The 18377-nt window shown below is 43.0% G+C and overlaps 1 protein-coding gene across 3 annotated transcripts in view; it reads right to left on the minus strand.

Annotated features, from left to right (window-relative positions):
* The window catches only part of kif26aa (kinesin family member 26Aa), a 61361-nt gene that overhangs the window by 15130 nt on the left and 27854 nt on the right, over nucleotides 1–18377 (minus strand). The window contains exons 1-2 of one of the 3 annotated variants that reach the window (XM_029002978.1): nucleotides 4678–5213; nucleotides 1421–1613 (exon numbers count right to left, since the gene is read on the minus strand). In XM_029002978.1, the coding sequence (XP_028858811.1) occupies nucleotides 1421–1613; nucleotides 4678–4694 (210 nt within the window). In that variant the 5' untranslated portion in view covers nucleotides 4695–5213. Of the gene's footprint in view, nucleotides 1–1420; nucleotides 1614–2774; nucleotides 2852–4677; nucleotides 5214–18377 lie in introns of those variants that run through there. The other 2 variants (XM_029002977.1, XM_029002976.1) reach the window with 2 other exon arrangements.

Here is an 18377-nt window from a genome sequence, read left to right on the forward strand (position 1 = left end):
CAACAGGGTGGGGCCATTCTACTCCACTTTCCTTGTGGTCACAGCACAGTGATGATTAAAGGTGACAATAGCAAGGTAATGGTACTGTTCGACCTACTGATAAAATTATTCAATATTGCCAGACATCAACAGTAGCCACCATTATCTTATAACGAGAAGATAGTCTCATTAAAGTGTGAAGTCAGTTAGGAAACATCCTTTTCCTGGCAACTGAATGAATTACATAATTTACTTTTCAATTGGTGGGCTTGTGAACATGTCCTTTATGCTCTACAATAAATTATCATATTTGAACCAAAATTCAAATTGTTACTTGGTAAGAAATAGAAAATTGCAACAATGTTAAAACACACTTACTAAAGTTTATAGAATGAATTTGATTATTAAACAATATAACAACACTATTAATTTAGGAAGGGTTCAACAGCCAAAAAAGCTGAACAGCAGTGGTTCTCAAACTTCCACCTTGTTTGGTAGAATTTGGTAGTGGTGGCCTAGTGGGAAAGGAATTTAACGGTTCAAATCACGAACAGTCAAGATTCCACTGAGGTGGACCCCATCCTCATTCCCACATGCTGCTACTGTGATGGTTAAAACCATAGGACACAATTTGAAGTGTCACAGCGTGCTGTGCTGCAGTGTTTCACAATGTCAATCACTTTACTTTCATGTTCATCTGACTATTAAATCAGAAGATCATTGAACTGAAAAATGTGTGTTGGTATTGAAGTTCAGCTAATAATGGACATGGAATGTCTGACATAAAAATAAAAAGACTCCTAATCATCTTTGTGTATCTCACGGTATATGAGAAAACCACCAGTGGGACCAGTCATTTCCATTTGACGCAGAAACTGTTTACTGGAATCACAGAAATGTGAAACTCCATCATGTCCACCGAAGGTCATGAGACAGTTGCTGTCTGGGAACGTTCTAATCCATGAATCTGTTCAAGTGCTATAATCTCATCCAAATAAACTGGGACTATAACTATGCAAATGCAGTCCAATCAGGAGTAAGAATGTGACTCAAATTCACCATAAACGGAAATACATGTCATCAAAGATCTGGCCGGGAATGCTGACCCCTGAACTTTGTGTGGATTTGGATCTGGAGTATTGTCTGGAGTTGGATTTATTTTTAATCTTTTGAAACTGTTATATGATCTATAGCGGCACAACAAATAATTTTTTTTCAGCCTTTCATTGTGAAATATGTATGTTTTGATGGGCAATTCTTACAAAATATTTTTTTTCTCTGACTCCCATGACCTGCCGTTCAGACCAGGAGAGGAATGCATAATGGTATGTGGAACAGGCTTCTTAGAATTCCACGAGCCTGGGAAATGGCACAACTGCTCTCATATACACTTTGGCCCACAAAGGTTGCATGCAGCAATCTCAGCAACAGCCAGCCTTACCTTTCCCATCCCAGGGTTGTCTTTGATCTTTGACCCTGCCCTGAGGAGGCATGGCGGCACAGGGGGTGGAGACAGCTGCAAGGCGCCCCCAAAACCCCCTGTGTAGAACACTGGCTCCTCTGGCTCAGGTGGAGAAGGGATCAAAGGTAGATGGTGCTTCTTCCGCTTGGAGAGGTTTAACTTCTGGGCAGCCCTGATAAAACCAAAATAAGCAGGATTGTACCAAGACCTGACCGGGATGGCAACCTATAATTACTTGAGTAAATTTACTGACGTAAAATTATGTAAATGACCAGGCATACAATGAATATTCGCAGATTCAATCTTTCAAAATTCATTTTTTTATTAAATTCCTTTCAGAATTTTTTCTTTTGATTCCATAGCCACATGCTAAAGATCCAAAAAACATGGAAAAATTACAATTTCAATCTTTGAAAAGGAATAGCAGTACAAATATGGGGCAGTGGTGGCCTAGCGGTTAAGGAAGCGACCCTGTAAACAGAAGGTTGCTGGTTCGAATCCCGATCCGCCAAGGTGCCACTGAGGTGCCACTGAGCAAAGCACCGTCCCCACACTCCCCGGGGGAGCAGTGTGTCATGGCTGTCATGGCTGCCCACTGGTCACTCAGGGTGATGGGATAAATACAGAGGACAAATTTCACTGTGTGCACCGTGTGCTGTGCTGCTGTGTTTCACAGGTGACAATCACTTCACTTTACTTTAAATATGGGGCACATGATGATGTCACGCATGGCCATGACTACATCTCTACAAGTTCTCTGTAAACACAGCTGATGATAGGATGATAGGGTGGTAGTAGCCTAGTGGTTAAGAGGCTCGCCTGTGAACCAGAAGACCCAGGTTCAAATCCCACTTACTACCATTGTGTCCCTGAGCAAGACACTTAACCCTAAGTTGCTCCAGGGAAGTTGTCCCTATAACTATTGATTGTAAGTCGCTCTGGATAAGGGCGTCTGATAAATGCTGTAAAATGTAAATGTAAAATGTTTTTTGTCAATTGCCCCTTTTTTCACCCCAAAAGAAAAACATTCGGCTTCACAGTTGCAACGTCCTCGGGCCGCTGGCCCACCAGATGGCACCATATCCTTGTTTGTTGCATTGTCCAAGTAATTAGTCTCCTGACAGTTTGTTAATGCCCATTCAGTTTACAGAATGGCCGTGAAGGCTACTTAAAAGTTTGTGTTTTTGGCCAACCTGCCTTTGTAATTTGGCACAATTGGTCCTGGGACACAGGGGGACTCATCCAGGGCAGGGCACTAACACATACACACATCATTCACTCACACACACACACACACACACACACAACAGTCAATTTAGAATCACCAATTCACCTAGTGCGCATGACTTTGGACGGCTTGAGGAAACCGGAGAACCAGGAGGAAACGTGCACCAACATGGGGAGAGCATGTAAAATACACACACACAAGATTCAAATTCACAACTGACTGAGATATATTTGTATGTATTTTTCTTTTCTTTCTTTTTTTTTTTTTTAAACAGGATTTCTGCAGAAATTGTGTGCAAAGTATGATCAAGATGGAAGTAACATTTTCTGTACCTGGGGTTGACGCAGAAATGTTAAGCAGCAATCATCACAAACAGGAAACGTCTTCACTTTACTCATCCAGAATTTCAAATAAGAAGCAGCACCTGTTTTTTAACATTTGCTCGTATGCTGAAAAGCACACACACATACACAGAGTTGGAAGCGAATCCTTGTCTGCCCTTGTCAAAGGAGAATTTGCCCTCAGTTGCGGGTGGAAGCAGACGGAAAAAGAATTCAAATCACTAACACAAGCTGATAATGTGGTCTAAATCTACTCTTCAAGAGAGAAGGAGAGTCCTCAGGCCTCACAGGCTGTCAGAATTCCACAGGCGGCCAAACCTGTCCGGCCTGAACATGAATGGGACCTACTGGCATTAAACTATTACTGTGCACTGATACTGTCACGTGAGGGCACCTACCCGCCATCACGTGATGGGAATGGGGAAGACGGTGGCAGGTGATTCCCTGCTAGCTTGCCGATCAGCGCCAACCTGAACCATTGGCTCAACTCAGATCCTACTCCTAAACACAGTAACCCTGATGTATTTTCCTTCTCCTCTTGTTGTTCCCCTTCCTTCTCAAACGTTTTATAAACTGAATCGCATTCCTAGAATAAGGCAATGCTCACCACGGCCTTTGCACGCTTCTGCAATTGGGGTTCATTTGTATCTGTGACCTGTCTGCGACCCCAGTCTGGTTTGTTCATTTCTCTGAGACGATCCAATTTCCTATACCTGGCTTCTCCAGCTTTTTAGGAGATCATGATCATAGTGCCCCGAATGCTCTTCCTATGGTCACACACATACGCAAGCTACAAACACCGTACTGGCCACAATTGGGTTGTAAGCTGATCCTTGTCTCTTTATGAGTTCTACCTTCACAGTGAGAATGAATCCAGGTCCAGGCACTTCAAGTTTTTGTGTGAAAGTGACCGGACCACAACACGACATAGATTCTGTTTCAGTGAATTTGGGGTGTAGATAAATAACAGTAAACATTATGCAATCTTGTTAAGGAATGAAGACGTCTCAAATGCTGAGATAAGATATTTTGACGGAACTGTCAAGTCAGACATGTTCTCATATTATTGGCTGTGTACATGAGAAAAGGCAGCGCCTCATACAGCACCAGGATCCTCCTGCAGATCCCCCCCACTGAACCATTCAGAGCCAATGATTCACAAGACCACAATCAAGAAGCACGCTGTGTAATTACAGTTTCCATGAAGCACACAGAGGGAGGCCGCCCATATGTGTGTGTGTGTGTGTGTGTGTAAGAGAGAGAGAGAATGTCTGATGAGATGGGTGATGTGCAGCAGGTCGTTTTCATGTGAAGACTTCAAAGACAGGAGCCACACCATCACTATTCTTTTTTTACTCTGCCATATTTTGACCAAGACAGCGCAGCAACCCAGACCCAAGAGACCCGAAGACCACGCTCATCCAGATGAAAGTGCGCACCGTGCGGAGGCTGAGAGACGCCCTGCTGCAGGGGGTTGGGGGGATGGGTGGGGCGCTAGACTGGGCGGGTCAATATGCACCCACCTGTTCAGCCCCTCCCATTCATGCATAATAGCTGCTACTTCTCTACTTTTCTCACAATGGAAACTAATATTAATGATGCTGATTGTAATGGTAATAATAATAATGCCAATAAACTAATTCAGAAGAGCAGGAAAAATCACTTACAGTTCCCTCCAATCCATTCTGAGTCAGAGCTCACACAGCCAGATGGAACCACGCTGTCCCTCTCCCATGCCGGTCCTGCGCCGGAATGTTCCGTGCCGTGGGCTCATGGCCGGCGAAATGGGCAGCCAGGGATCGGAAGCATGTCCTGAAGTTATGAAGTGCAATCCTGTTTTCACGGGAGGGTCTGTGAACAGTTGGGAGCTGCCAGCACTGGGTGAGGAAGAGAAGGAGAAGGAAGGGACACAGCATGGCACTGGGTCATCAGCAGAAACTGCCAGCAGCCCACAAACTTTGGTTCCGGATGTAAAAGAGCATGTCTGTTCATATATCTCCAGCAGGCGTACGATGAGTTGAGGATGCCTAGCGTCTCCGAGATCTTCTCTAAAATCCGTAAAATGCTCCACTTTTTTTTTCTCCTTGTTGTCTTCACAAGATCTTCACCACTGGGCTGGGGTCTCCCACACCTCACACCTCCATACCCAGAGACACCACAGCGTGGGGCAGGGAACAGCGGATCCTCCGAGCAGTCGCCCCGTTCTCCTCTCTCCGTCTGCGGGTCTCCCTCACCTTCCCTCGCTCCCCCTCCCTCTCGCTCTCTCTCCCCAGCCCAACCCCCTTTCTATCCCCCTCTCAGCCGCAGTGTCAGAACCCAGCTGCTGTGCAAACTGCCAGTGATCAGCACCTCTCTCGCTCTCTCTCTCTCTCTCACACACACACACACACGTCTGCACACACCTTCACACACGCGCGCACGTTCACACATACCATGTGGCATGAATACTTCATGAGTATCCGATTCTCATTCTACTGGACTTCAAAGAGATTTAGAGAGAGAGAGTGAGAGACAGAGAGAGACAGTGTAAATGAGTGAGAGACAGAGAAAAGAGAAAGGGATGTGTTTGTAGTTGTATGTGTCCCTCCTCTCATTTATGGATCTGCGATACAGGAAATACGATGTGTGGACATTTAAAAAAAAAAATTAACTCGATTTAATGATCAGGGTGAAAGAGAGAAGACTGACTGGGGCACAGTTATTATGGACGGATGGATAAAATCAATGTCTCCTTGTACAATCACAGTAGACAAACAGCAAGGATTAACGCTATATGAGTTGGAAATGGCAGCAGGAGTCAATAAACTGATCTACCAATGAAAAAAATTCTTATCTTCTCCGTGATGTCATCTGGTGCTCGATAAAGAACCCTGCAGAACACAGGTTCTAAGTCCAGTGGTGGTCTGGCTCTCATAAAGTAATGAGTCAATTGGTCAATGTGACAGCCTGGAACAGAAAAGGCCATTCCCTCCTCCATACAAACAAAATCGCTTCCAGGGCCACAAGGCACACAACACCTTAGCATACACAACCATTTGAAATAGATTACCATAAAACTGAACGTTAGGAGGCAAATCTTTTTATATATATATATATATATATATATATATATTAAGAAATTCATATTCTAATATATGACGTGCCCAAAAACCCTTTGCAGAAATAGTTGTAATTGACAACGGAACCTGGAAATGGCTGTTAATGAGTGAAGGTAAAGTGATTTGTTTTTTGTCATTATGATACACAGCACAGGACACGGTGACACTCGTGGTGGCATGGGGACGGTACCTTGATCGGGGTGGGACTTCCTTATCCACTCAGCCCTAAACCATTACCCCATTACCCCTCAACCATTATCAGAACAGTTAGTCTTGCGTTCCAATCGAATGCTGTGTTCTCTAATGCAAGACTCTATCATTCATTATTAGCAGTGTTCTTAGTAATAATGAAAACAGTTGCATGGGATAAAGAAGCAACAAAACTGGCTATTGGAGCACTACTTGGTGCAGCAGTGGCGGTGTATTGCTCCACACCCTTCAACTGCCCTTGGTATCTTTCTTTTATCTATCAAGAGGTCTCCACTACTGAAAACCAAATATCAAGAAATGGTACAAATATTGTAAAGTTTTACCCTGCAAACAACCATGATTGTTTGTGATGTATGGCTGGGAATGAGAAGGAGATTGGAGTTGTAGTTCTTCTGAACCTTCTCCAGACACCCATGTGACAATGGGTTTGGGGGGGTGTTTTATCTTACTGAAAAATGCCTAAGAAATGCATCTTCAAAAAAAAAAAAAAAAATATATATATATATATATATATATATATATATATATATAGGGGAGAGAGAGCGAGAGGGAGGGGGAGCGAGGGAAGGTGAGGGAGACCCACAGCCTTTTGACAGTTTTTTTAGCACCCTTTCTCTTCCTGTACCCCTTACAGTCAACATCGGGGACAGTGGCCAGCAGCTCTCTGCTGGACTTGCTTGTCATAGATAATTGCTGTTAAATTCAAGCTGCTTTCAAAACACGATGGTGTCAGTGAGACTACAAGCACTTAGAACTTACTCCTGATGCAAGGTGACATCTGCTTTGAAGCTGCCCATGTCCGTTTACAAGGGCTATTAAACTAGGCTTGATGGGCAAAAGCATGGTCCCCTCCTAAGGCAAGCCCAGATCATTTGTCAAGCTGGCCAAGTATCCATCAGACCACACTTTGGAGCAGTTCCCTTCGCAGCGTGATAGTGTGCCAGGATCCGATGGACTAATCAACACTTGACGGAGTTCCCACTAATTCACCACATACCAACTGTGAAATGGACCGACCATAAACCTAATTGTACATCAGTATTATCTGGCCTCCCACCTTGGCCTTGGATTGACGAATTGCTCCTGCTCGGTCATTTAGACTCCGCCCCCCTCTTTTTCCTTTTGTGTTGCTGGAGGGCAAGGAGTTCTCATCACGTTCAGAGGAATAGCAGAAAAGATGAAAAACCCAGGCACTACAGTGACTCCAGTGCCACCAATGCCCCATCAATGAATACACGCAAATGAGCTCGTCTGTTGACCCTTTCTGGCCTAGAGAAATACACCACCATACATTTTCTACCAAGCAAAAGAAGAAAAAAGTTAAATCTACCAAGGATTTAAAAAAAAGAAAGAAAACTAATCTCTCGTGATCTTATTAGCATTCATGTATGGAAGTGTGGGGTGTGAAACGAGACAGGCCGGATTAGGAGCCTCCTTCAAGAATAGCCATGGGAGAGCAGGAGGAGGTGGGGCGGGAAGAGGAGAAGGAGAGAGCGGGGAACTGGAAAGCATGACGTCTGGCAGGTTGCCAGCGAGAAAGACAGTAAATTAAATCTGACGACGGCTCAAAGTAAAAACCATCCACTGCCAACGGCTCCAAATTCCCATGGAATGTGGCTCTCGGTCAGCATTCATTAAAAGGAATTGTTTGGATTTCCTGTGTGGCGTGAAGGGGACTCTTTTGAATATCATCAGTTATATTACAACCTTCTTCAATGGTTGCAACAGCAACGGAACAGCGACTGGACCATTATTTGGATCAACTGCCGGTTTCTGTCGGAATTCGGCACATGAACGCTATGCTCCGAAACCCATTATTTTCTATGGCTTGTGGGGCTTCAGCACGCTTCTTTGGCAGCCTTGTGCGTCCACCACGGTCAAAGTTTAAATTTGTCGAACTCAGTGAAGGACTGATGCAGAAGAACCCTGGTTCCATTTCCCACAGGTTCCAGTCTAGCAGCTAATGGTGGAACAGCTTAGTTTGATCCACTCCAATGTAGAAGTGCGGTGGGAGCTAAAAATACTCCCACCCCATCACACTGCTGCTGTTCTGATGTGATGTGACAGATTCTGTTCCCTGTGCCCCCCTCTCTTGATTCACCCCCCCACACACAAACACACACTAAGTATCTACTGCTCTGTTTTCATATTTCTCAGCATAGACCCATCAATCACAGATACTAATGCTAATTTATCACAAACCTGACTACCACATTGATCCCTTCTTCTCCTTAAACCACCTTCTGATTCCAGGACACACTCCTCACCTGGACACCCTCATTGACCTGCTCCATTATAAGCACTTTATAGCTTCCATGAACACACAACAACAATATCCATTTCTTATTTAGCCCAAAACTACATACATTTATGGCATTTATCAGACGCCTTTATCCAGAGCGACTTACAATCAGTAGTTACAGGGACAGTCCCCCTGGAGCAACTTAGGGTTAAGTGTCTTGCTCAGGGACACAATGGTAGTAAGTGGGATTTGAACCCGGGTCTTCTGGTTCATAGGCGAGTGTGTTACCCACTAGGCTACTACCACCGTACAGTATGTCTGAACAGGCTTTAAAAGGACACACCCAATATGCAGTGAACACATTTTGATCTAACATTCATCACATAATACTTACCGCCATTTCACTGAAGAGCTAAACAATGAAGCATCACATCATGAAATACAAATTTTCATGCTCTGCAGAACGTAAATGGTGCGCAACATAAAACCACCATCCCCTTGTGAATGAGTGGTGAAACTTTTGGTTGTAAACATACTCACGCTGCAGAGGCTCTGTTACAAACAACCTCATCTACCCCACCCTGTCATCTACATCAAGGGTGGTAGGTGGGCTCTGGAACTGTCAATCCGCTGTTAAAAAAGCTGACTTTATCTCTGGTCTCACTACTCTCCACTCCCTAAACTTCCTGGCTCTAACAGAGACCTGGATATCCCCACAGAACACGGCTACACCTGCGGCCCTCTCTTCTACCTACACGTTCTCCCACACTCCTAGAAAAACTGGGAGAGGAGGGGGTACTGGCCTTTTAATATCAAGAAATTGGTCCTTCACACCAATGCCTCTGACACATCTTAACATCTATTCTTTCGAATTCCATACAGTCTCAGTTTCTTCTCCTGTGAACATCATTCTCATAGTCTTATATCGCCCTCCAGGGCCACTTGGGTTCTTTATAGATTAATTGGACACTCTCCTCAGCACTTTCTCTTTAGAAACCCCCCTAACTCTCCTTGGTGACTTCAACCTTCCATCAGCCCAGCTCCAATCATCCTGCCTTCTTCCCCTTCTCCACTCTTTTTCCTTGACCAACAGCAACATCTCTCCCACACACAAAGGAGGGAATGTCTTGGACATGGTCTTCAGTCGTCCTTCTCCAACTTCTGCCCTTTCTTCCACTCCCCTTCACATCTCTGACCACCATTTCCTGACCTTTACACTCATCCTTCATTAGACACAACCTTCACACTGTTTCACCTTCATCTGTATCTTCCTGCATTCTTTCACATCTCCCAACCTCTGACTCATTCTTCTCCTTACCACTAGAGACCGCTACTAACTCTCTCCTCACCTCATTTTCCCTTTCCATTGATCAACTCTGTCCTCTATCAACTAAACCCAAAAGGACTTCTCCCCCTGTGCCCTGGCTCTCCAATACATTGCGCAGCAATCGAAGAGTTCTTCAGCGGAGAGAAAATACAAGAAATCTCAACTTGACTCAGACCTACTGTATTACCAGAATCTTCTGCGCAAATTTTCCACTAACCTCACTGCTGCTAAAACTGCTTTCTTCAAAGCAAAACTAGCAGCCTCTGCCCACAGCTCAATCTCACCTGGCCACGTACCATCCGCCTTTAAAACAGCCAGGGTTCTTCCAATCCTAAAGAAACCCACTGCTGATCCTACAGACATTAACAATTACAGACCAGTTTCCCTCCTCTCATTTCTATCCAAAATCCTTGAGCGCTGTGTCTACAACCAGCTATCACTTCATCTATCACAGAACAACCTCCTGGATCCTAACCAGTCTGGCTTCAGAACAGCTCATTCCACCGAGACTGCTCTTTTGGCGGTTACCGAGCAGCTACATGCAGCCATATTGACAAAACTGTCATCAGTTCTTATTCTCCTCGACCTATCTGATGCATTTGACACCGTTAACCACAAGACTCTCTTGGTTTGGAATTTGGGGCTCAGCATGGCAGTGGTTTGCTTCCTACCTTGATGAGCGATCTTACCAAGTAACTTGGAAAGGATCCACCTCTACCTCACGTAGACTCTCCACTGGTGTCCCTCAAGGCGCGGTGCTAGGTCCTCTCCTTTTCTCCCTCTACACGAGATCACTTGGTGAGGTCATTTCCTCACATGGATTATCCTACCACTGCTATGCTGAAGACTCACAACTCCTCTTCTCCTTTCCTCCCTCTGATCTACATGCTGCTTCTAAAATCTCTGCATGTCTAACCGACATCTCATCTTGGATGGCAGCCCATCACCTCCAACTCAATCCCACCAAAACTGAACTAATATTCATTCCAGCAGATTCTTCACTACATCAGGATCTTGCTATTTACCTAGACAACTCGCAGCTCTCTCCTTCTGCAACAGCCCGCAACCTTGGAGTAACAATAGATAACCAACTCTCCTTCTCAACTCACATCAGCAATCTTTCCCGCTCATGTAGATTCCTTCTCTACAATATCAGACAAGTCCGCCCCTATCTGTCAACCCCAGCCACCCGACTACTGGTTCAGTCCTTAGTAATCTCAGGACTGGACTACTGTAACTCCCTTCTAGCTGGTCTACCACTATGTACCATCCGACCTCTACAACTACTACAAAATGCAGCAGCACGACTAATCTTCAACCTTCCCAAATTCTCCCACACCACCCCTCTGCTAAGCTCCCTCCACTGGCTCCCAGTAGCTGCACGCATCAGGTTCAAAATACTGATGCTGGCCTACAAAGCCAAACATGGAGTAACCCCATCCTACCTCACAGCCCTTATTACACCTCGCACTGCACCTCGTATACTCCGAGCCTCCAGTACTGCTCGCCTGGTCCCCCCATCTCTGAAGGTAAAAGGAAAACATTCATCTAGACTCTTCTCCGTCTTGGCCCCTCGGTGGTGGAATGAACTTCCCCTCGAGGTCAGCTCAGTCACTGAGCACCTTCAAACGACAGCTCAAGACCTTCATCTTTAAAGAATATTTAGATTAAATTGTAATTTTCTTGTTGTCGAACTTTGTGTACAGAATCTACAACAGAGTGAATAAAATAGATGTATTTATAGTTGGGGTCCTAGTGAACTGGAATTGATCTCTTCATCGATGGTAACTTAAGCACGTTGTAAGTTGCTCTGGATAAGGGCGTCTGCCAATTGCCATAAATGTAAATGTAAATGTAAATGTAAACTTCTCTCGTTTTTGTGAAGCTCACAGTGCAGTGTGGGGAATACTTGGAAATTTCACTCAACCAATCCATCTAAACATCTGCAATGTCCCCAAGGTGTGGTACTGACCATTATGACTTACAATAAAAAGGTCAAGATGGTCGTTATACGTTTAGAAATAAACAGTAGGAAACTGAACTTTAGTGAAATTACCCATTAAAGGTGAAAGGTCACAGGATGCTAACAGACAGGTGAGTAATACAACATCAGTCTTCGGTACTGACTGGAAACCAGTCGATCATCTCATGACTGGGTGTGGAAAGGTCAGAGCTTGTGAGGAATAAAGTAGCGGATGAGCAGCTTGATACCAAAAACAGGACATTTGTGTAGCTGTAAGAATATTGTTGGACTTGAGAAGAGCGCACAGACTTATTAAATATTCACCTCTACACATTTCCCTGTACACGAAAAGCACACATTCAGATAGAAACAGACTTAATGTTTCAATGGACTGAAATACTGAAGTACTGGGCAGTGGTGGCCTAGCGGTTAAGGAAGCGACCCTTTAATCAGAAGGTTGCCGGTTTTAATCCCGATCCGCCAAGGTGCCACTGAGAAAAGCACCGTCCCCACACACTGCTCCCCGGGCGCCTGTCATGGCTGCCCACTGCTCACCATTTACATTTACATTTACGGCATTTGGCAGACGCCCTTATCCAGAGCGACTTACAACGTGCTTAATTACCATCGATGAAGAGATCAATTCCGGTTCACTAGGACCCCAACTATGAATATATCTATTTTATTCACTCTGTTGTAGATTCTGTAAACAAAGTTCGACAACAAGAAAATTACAATTTAATCTAAATATTCTTTAAAGAGGAAGGTCTTGAGCTGTCGTTTGAAGGTGCTCAGTGACTGAGCTGTTCTGACCTCGAGGGGAAGTTCATTCCACCACCGAGGGGCCAAGACGGAGAAGAGTCGAGATGAATGTTTTCCTTTTACCTTCAGAGATGGAGGGACCAGGCGAACAGTACTGGAGGCTCGGAGTAAACGAGGTGCAGTGCGACGTGTAATAAGGGCTGTGAGGTAGGATGGTGCTACTCCATGTTTGGCTTTGTAGGCCAGCATCAGTATTTTGAACCTGATGCGTGCAGCTACTGGGAGCCAGTGGAGGGAGCTTAGCAGAGGGGTGGTGTGGGAGAATTTGGGAAGGTTGAAGATTAGTCGTGCTGCTGCATTTTGTAGTAGTTGTAGAGGTCGGATGGTACATAGTGGTAGACCAGCTAGAAGGGAGTTACAGTAGTCCAGTCGTGAGATTACTAAGGACTGCACCAGTAGTTGGGTGGCCTGGGTTGACAGATAAGGGCGGATTCATCACCAATGGTGATGTCTTAAAAGCAGAGGACACTTTTCATTGTGTCACCATGTGCTGTGCTGCAGTGTATGACAATCACTTCACTTTCATTTAATTTTCAAATATTTGTTACTAATAACAAATTTGCAGGTGAGGAGATAGAGGCACAAACGATCAACATCGTTGATGAGTATAATAAAGGAAATAAACTTCAATAGTAAGAAACAGACAAACAGTCACCTGAAAAACATGCAGCACACGGGAACAACATTATTAATGCAGGACATGGGGGTGTGGGCGAGACTGAAATTTAAAGGATCCTAATCACCCCATACCTAACAGGCGGAACCTGTGGGTGATTAAGACCCAGCACACATGTGAACGGGTGGCACTTGACATCACACAAAATGTAACTTATTTACATGAAGGTATGGCTGTCTAGTAACATAAAGGCAAAGAATTGCATGCTGTCCATCCTCATACAGATAACGTTTCATTAATAGATGCACAAGACATGGTCTGTAGAACCCACTCCTTCCATGTTTTGACAGACAACATGATAAAGGGTGATGGGTTAAATGCAGAGGACAAATTTCTCTGTATGCACCGTGTGATGTGCTGCTGTGTATCACATGTGACAATCAATTCACTTTAATCTTAATCCTCACAAGGTAGCAGTGTGTTGGCAAATGCATCCTGTCCGTGGAACACTGGGTTAAGCCCTGGGGACCAAAGGGGGGAATTCTGCTCAAGCAGCTTTGAGTAGCCTTCTTTTTTTTCCTTTTTTTTTTGATAAATTAATGAAAGTGATTGTTTAGTATTTGTCAGCTTCTGAAAATAACTATTCCAGTAAACTTTCTGCGTTGTTCATGCTATTTTTCAAAAATGCCATTTATAAAAACTGGCCTGTTACAAGGTTTCATAGCAAAACATTAAAAAAAAAATTTCCCCCAAATTTGAAAAAATATTCCTAAACTACGATTTTGCATCTATTCTCGAGAAAGAGAGATACAGATCTGCAATGCATGTCATATCTAAATGTTGACAGAAAGTAGATACATTTGTAATACTTGTGATTTGATCTATATGTATAGTTCAAGTGATTTGAAGGCACATTATTGTGATTAGATTTGTTTCCATATCATTCTGCAGAAGAAGGACAGTTTTTCATCTATAGAATTACTGCATCTGGTCCACTCCAGGCAGCACAACAGCCACTCTGCACTTATCTGTAAATCAAGATGACTGCTGGACCATCATAAAAACGTGCCCACCTCTGCAGATTCTGGTCTACAAAGCGGATTCTTGGACCAACATGGCGGGATACATCCAACCATATATCTGACACGTGCGCTCCACATATCTCACTGCACTGTGACGGCGGACAGCCCACATCCACAGGGGCTTTCATGGTGAAGTGCACCACTCCATCACTGAGACCATGTAAAGTGTGGCCACTTCTCTCAGAAACTTCCAGAACCTTAAATAATTCATGAATTTCATATACTTTTAAAAAAAGAATCAAAACTGTTATGAACACAATGGTCACAATGGTGATTGGTCATTGATAAGAAAAAAAGAACATACAGTATTCAATTTCTGATATAAAGTCTAAACATTGATTGAAATGTAATGGTATCTTTGATCTTTTTTTTCTTGCAGGTATGAAAAATGCAGCGACCACAGATGCTGCCTGTGCCAAAATGAAAATGTTCCTGGCTACATCCCTGTTGAGCTCAGGCTGCACTGTACACGTTTTAAATAACAAAATAAACAATTTTTCAATATTAAATAAAAACTCAAATTTAATCCTTATTTTGTGAATGACATTATGTTGCCAAGACAACCTGAATATAGAAACAATTGTTCTGTGTTATTTAATTGTAGGTCATTATGTGGTTATTTAAAAAATATGAATTCAAGCCGGAAAAAGTGTATGAATAAAAGTCTCTCTATTCAGGCTGTTGTCTCCTCTGTTCTCTAACCCTGTTCTCCATTCCTGCTTCATTCTGTTCCCATCGCGCTCCCATGGCAACTTTCTTCTGCAATGATGTCCAAGGTGAGGTGGTCAGTCAGTGATTTTTGATATTTAATTTCCTCCAGATTCTTATAACCTGAAAGTGCTTGAAGATCTGGTCCCCACTATTTTTATCTGCATAATGGCAACGCTGGGCTACAAGGGATAATGAGCAATGAGAGAAACACTTTACTTTCACTTTGCTGAATCTGCACTTTACCCCAATTACTTTACTCTGACACCCCCAATCTCTCTCGCTCTCTATCTCTCTGTGTGTGTGTGTGTGTGTGTGTGTGTGTGTGTATATATATATACATATATATATATATAGATATAGATATATAGATAGATAGATAGATAGATAGATAGATAGATAGATAGATAGATAGATAGATAGATAGATAGATAGATAGATAGGTAGTTGGCCCTTTGCTGTTATCATCATCATTATCACCAATCTAATTATTAAAATTTCAGTTACATATTAACCCGTCTGAAACCTGTTAACAATCAATGTAATCAATGTTCCTGTAAAGGAGAAGCCTGAGGGACAGTTCAGACAACTAAATATTTCATGTTCAATTTTAGAATATTTAACTATTACCAAGCCTGAAATGACCTGTTTAACAGTATAGCATGTTTGTTGTAAAGTAAACAGCAATATACTGAAATTTGTTCGTTATGCTTCCATAAATGAGCACAAAATGCTTTATAGACCATCAGATATGTGACCAGAACACCTCAGGGCCACTAAAACATCTGACCCCCCCTACGTGCCTCTCTTCAATTAGCCGTCTCAGTGCAAGGCAGGGATGCAGTCAGTGAGCCAATCAGCAGCCTGCATAAAACAGGCCATAATAGGTGTGATGATTGCACAGCGGTGACCGGAGTGTCACCCACGGATGGCGGCGCTGCTTAAGGGCAGTGACTAACTGACTTCTGATCACTACGGGCCTGTCGTTACAACTCTAATGATATGCAGAGTCACAAAGCAATTAGTGCGCAGCCCCATGAACAGAGACACACTTAGAAAACTGATAGAACACACACTGCCCAACAAGTCCAAAAGCTGTGTGTGTGTGTGTGTGTGTTGCTAGGTGCTGTGAGTGTGTTAATCGGTGAGCAAACAAAAGCTGAATCAATTCATGTAAACACAAGTGTATGCGTGAGTGTGTTTGTGTGTGTGTGTGTGTGTGTGTGTGTGAGACTCTCCATGCTGGGTGTGATAATTGAGAGAAGGTTATAATGAGGTTCTATTGTCAAGAAACTGCCTCTGTATAAAGTCCCATGTGTCCCTTTTTTGTCCTTTTACAAATTTAGTTTTCAACCTTCTAGTGTGATGCAAAAACAAGGATCCCTGTCCTTAATCCAGTGTAATCTGTATGAAAAAGAGTAAAGATTAGTGGTTGCAGCCAATTTTCATTCCGACATCTTATCCTGCAGCTTAATGTATAGCCGTAAAAACAATGAATTTTTCGTAGAAGAAATTTCCAGTGCAGAGAGTGTTTCAAATTCTCAGATGGCTAGTGTGACAGGAAACAGATGTGTATTTCTACACAGTAATCTGCACAGAGACTAATGGCTGGGATTCTCCTGACAAATCTGCCCAAGACACTGGATGCTCAGAACATTTTGGGGGAAAAATGCGACTGCAGGTGAAGAGTGTGAGCAAAAACATGAGTGGCATTATATAACAAATCCTTGTGCTAGTGAGTGATACACAGAATGCCTAATTTCACTTTTTCATTCACATATTTATAATAGTAAATAGTGCTGCACGATTAATCTAATCACATTCGTAATCGCGATGTCAGTCTGTGCAATCATTTAAATAGCTGCGATTTAAATGATGAATGGATTGAATCGGCAACTTATCACTCATTCTCTCAAGGTTTGCGAGCTGACTGAAGTCTCACTTCAGTCGAATGTGACGTGTTTGGTCACATGACTTTCGATTCGGTTCAATGGAGACGTCAGATTCGTGACTCACACAGACTCACATATGGTTAGACGCCGCATGACGAGCTGCATCATACGTCAACATCGCCGCCATATTGCGATAGGCTCTGCTGTGGAGTGAAGCATATACATGTCTATGGAGAGAAGTGCATAAAAATGCCTCACTCTTGTGCTGCTTGGGGCTGTACAAATCGATGTACGCTCCAAACCATTTTACATTTCATAGGTAAGGCTGGACAATTGTTTTGAATATATTTGGCCATTATAAAATCCTGTTTTATAAGTCTTAACCTTAGCTAAGCTAGGCTAAGATAGCCAAGCTATGCATCCCTGTGCTCAAGTCAGCCTCCAAACAACATTTGGGCTAAACGTAGGTAATAACTATTTAGACAGTTCTTAGCTGTTTAGTTAACTTTTCTCAAACTTTGAAGGTTTCCTAAAGTAATTCACCTCAGTTTACAAATCTTAACCTTAGCTAAGCTAGCAAAGCTATGCATCCCTGTGTTCAAGTCAGCCTCCAAACAACGTTTTGGTTAAACGTAAGAACTATAATATTGTATTTTGAAAGCACTGGGCATTTCAAGTTGTTATAAGTAGTTTGTATGTTTCACTTTGAAATTAAACATTTCACTATTAGTAGTTTGTATGCGACTTTTCATTGATATACAAGCAAGTGTCCTTTATCATATCGCAATCGCATATCGCAATATTGATCTCAATAATTGCAATATGTCTTTTTTCCCCAAATCGTGCAGCCCTAAGTAAATATAAAAGTAAAATATATATTTCGAATTAAATCTGAATGTACTCTACTCTTTTAATCTTTACGCCGCAGCTGATGAACAAGTTGTGGCCATGATTATCACGAACATTTGGACACAGTGTGAAACAATCTGTCTAATAGCTGAAAATGCATAAATACCGTGATTACACTCACGCAAAATGTAACGTAATGGATGCACTGGCATTTTTAGAAGATTATGCCAATGGCATATATTTACCATGTATGGTTGAAGGGGGGTGTGTAGAGGGTGGAGTATGCAGCAAATCCACGTACAAACAATCCCACTTAGGGTGTGTTTTATAAAGCATATATTGCTTTCAAGTGTGTCTGCGCACCCCTGGTCTCATTTATAAAACATTTACATTTCACAAATTATCTTAAGAGTTAAGATGACATATGACACAAAAAATATAAGGCACACACTGGGCTATATATTTGTGTGCATTTAGATTTTACATTTACCACATTTATCAAAACGCCTTGTCCAGAGCGACCTCAAATCATTAGTTACAGGGACAGTCCTCTCAGGG

Source organism: Denticeps clupeoides, chromosome 14, assembly GCF_900700375.1.
Source record: "Denticeps clupeoides chromosome 14, fDenClu1.1, whole genome shotgun sequence".
Classification (NCBI taxonomy): Eukaryota; Metazoa; Chordata; class Actinopteri; order Clupeiformes; family Denticipitidae; genus Denticeps; species Denticeps clupeoides.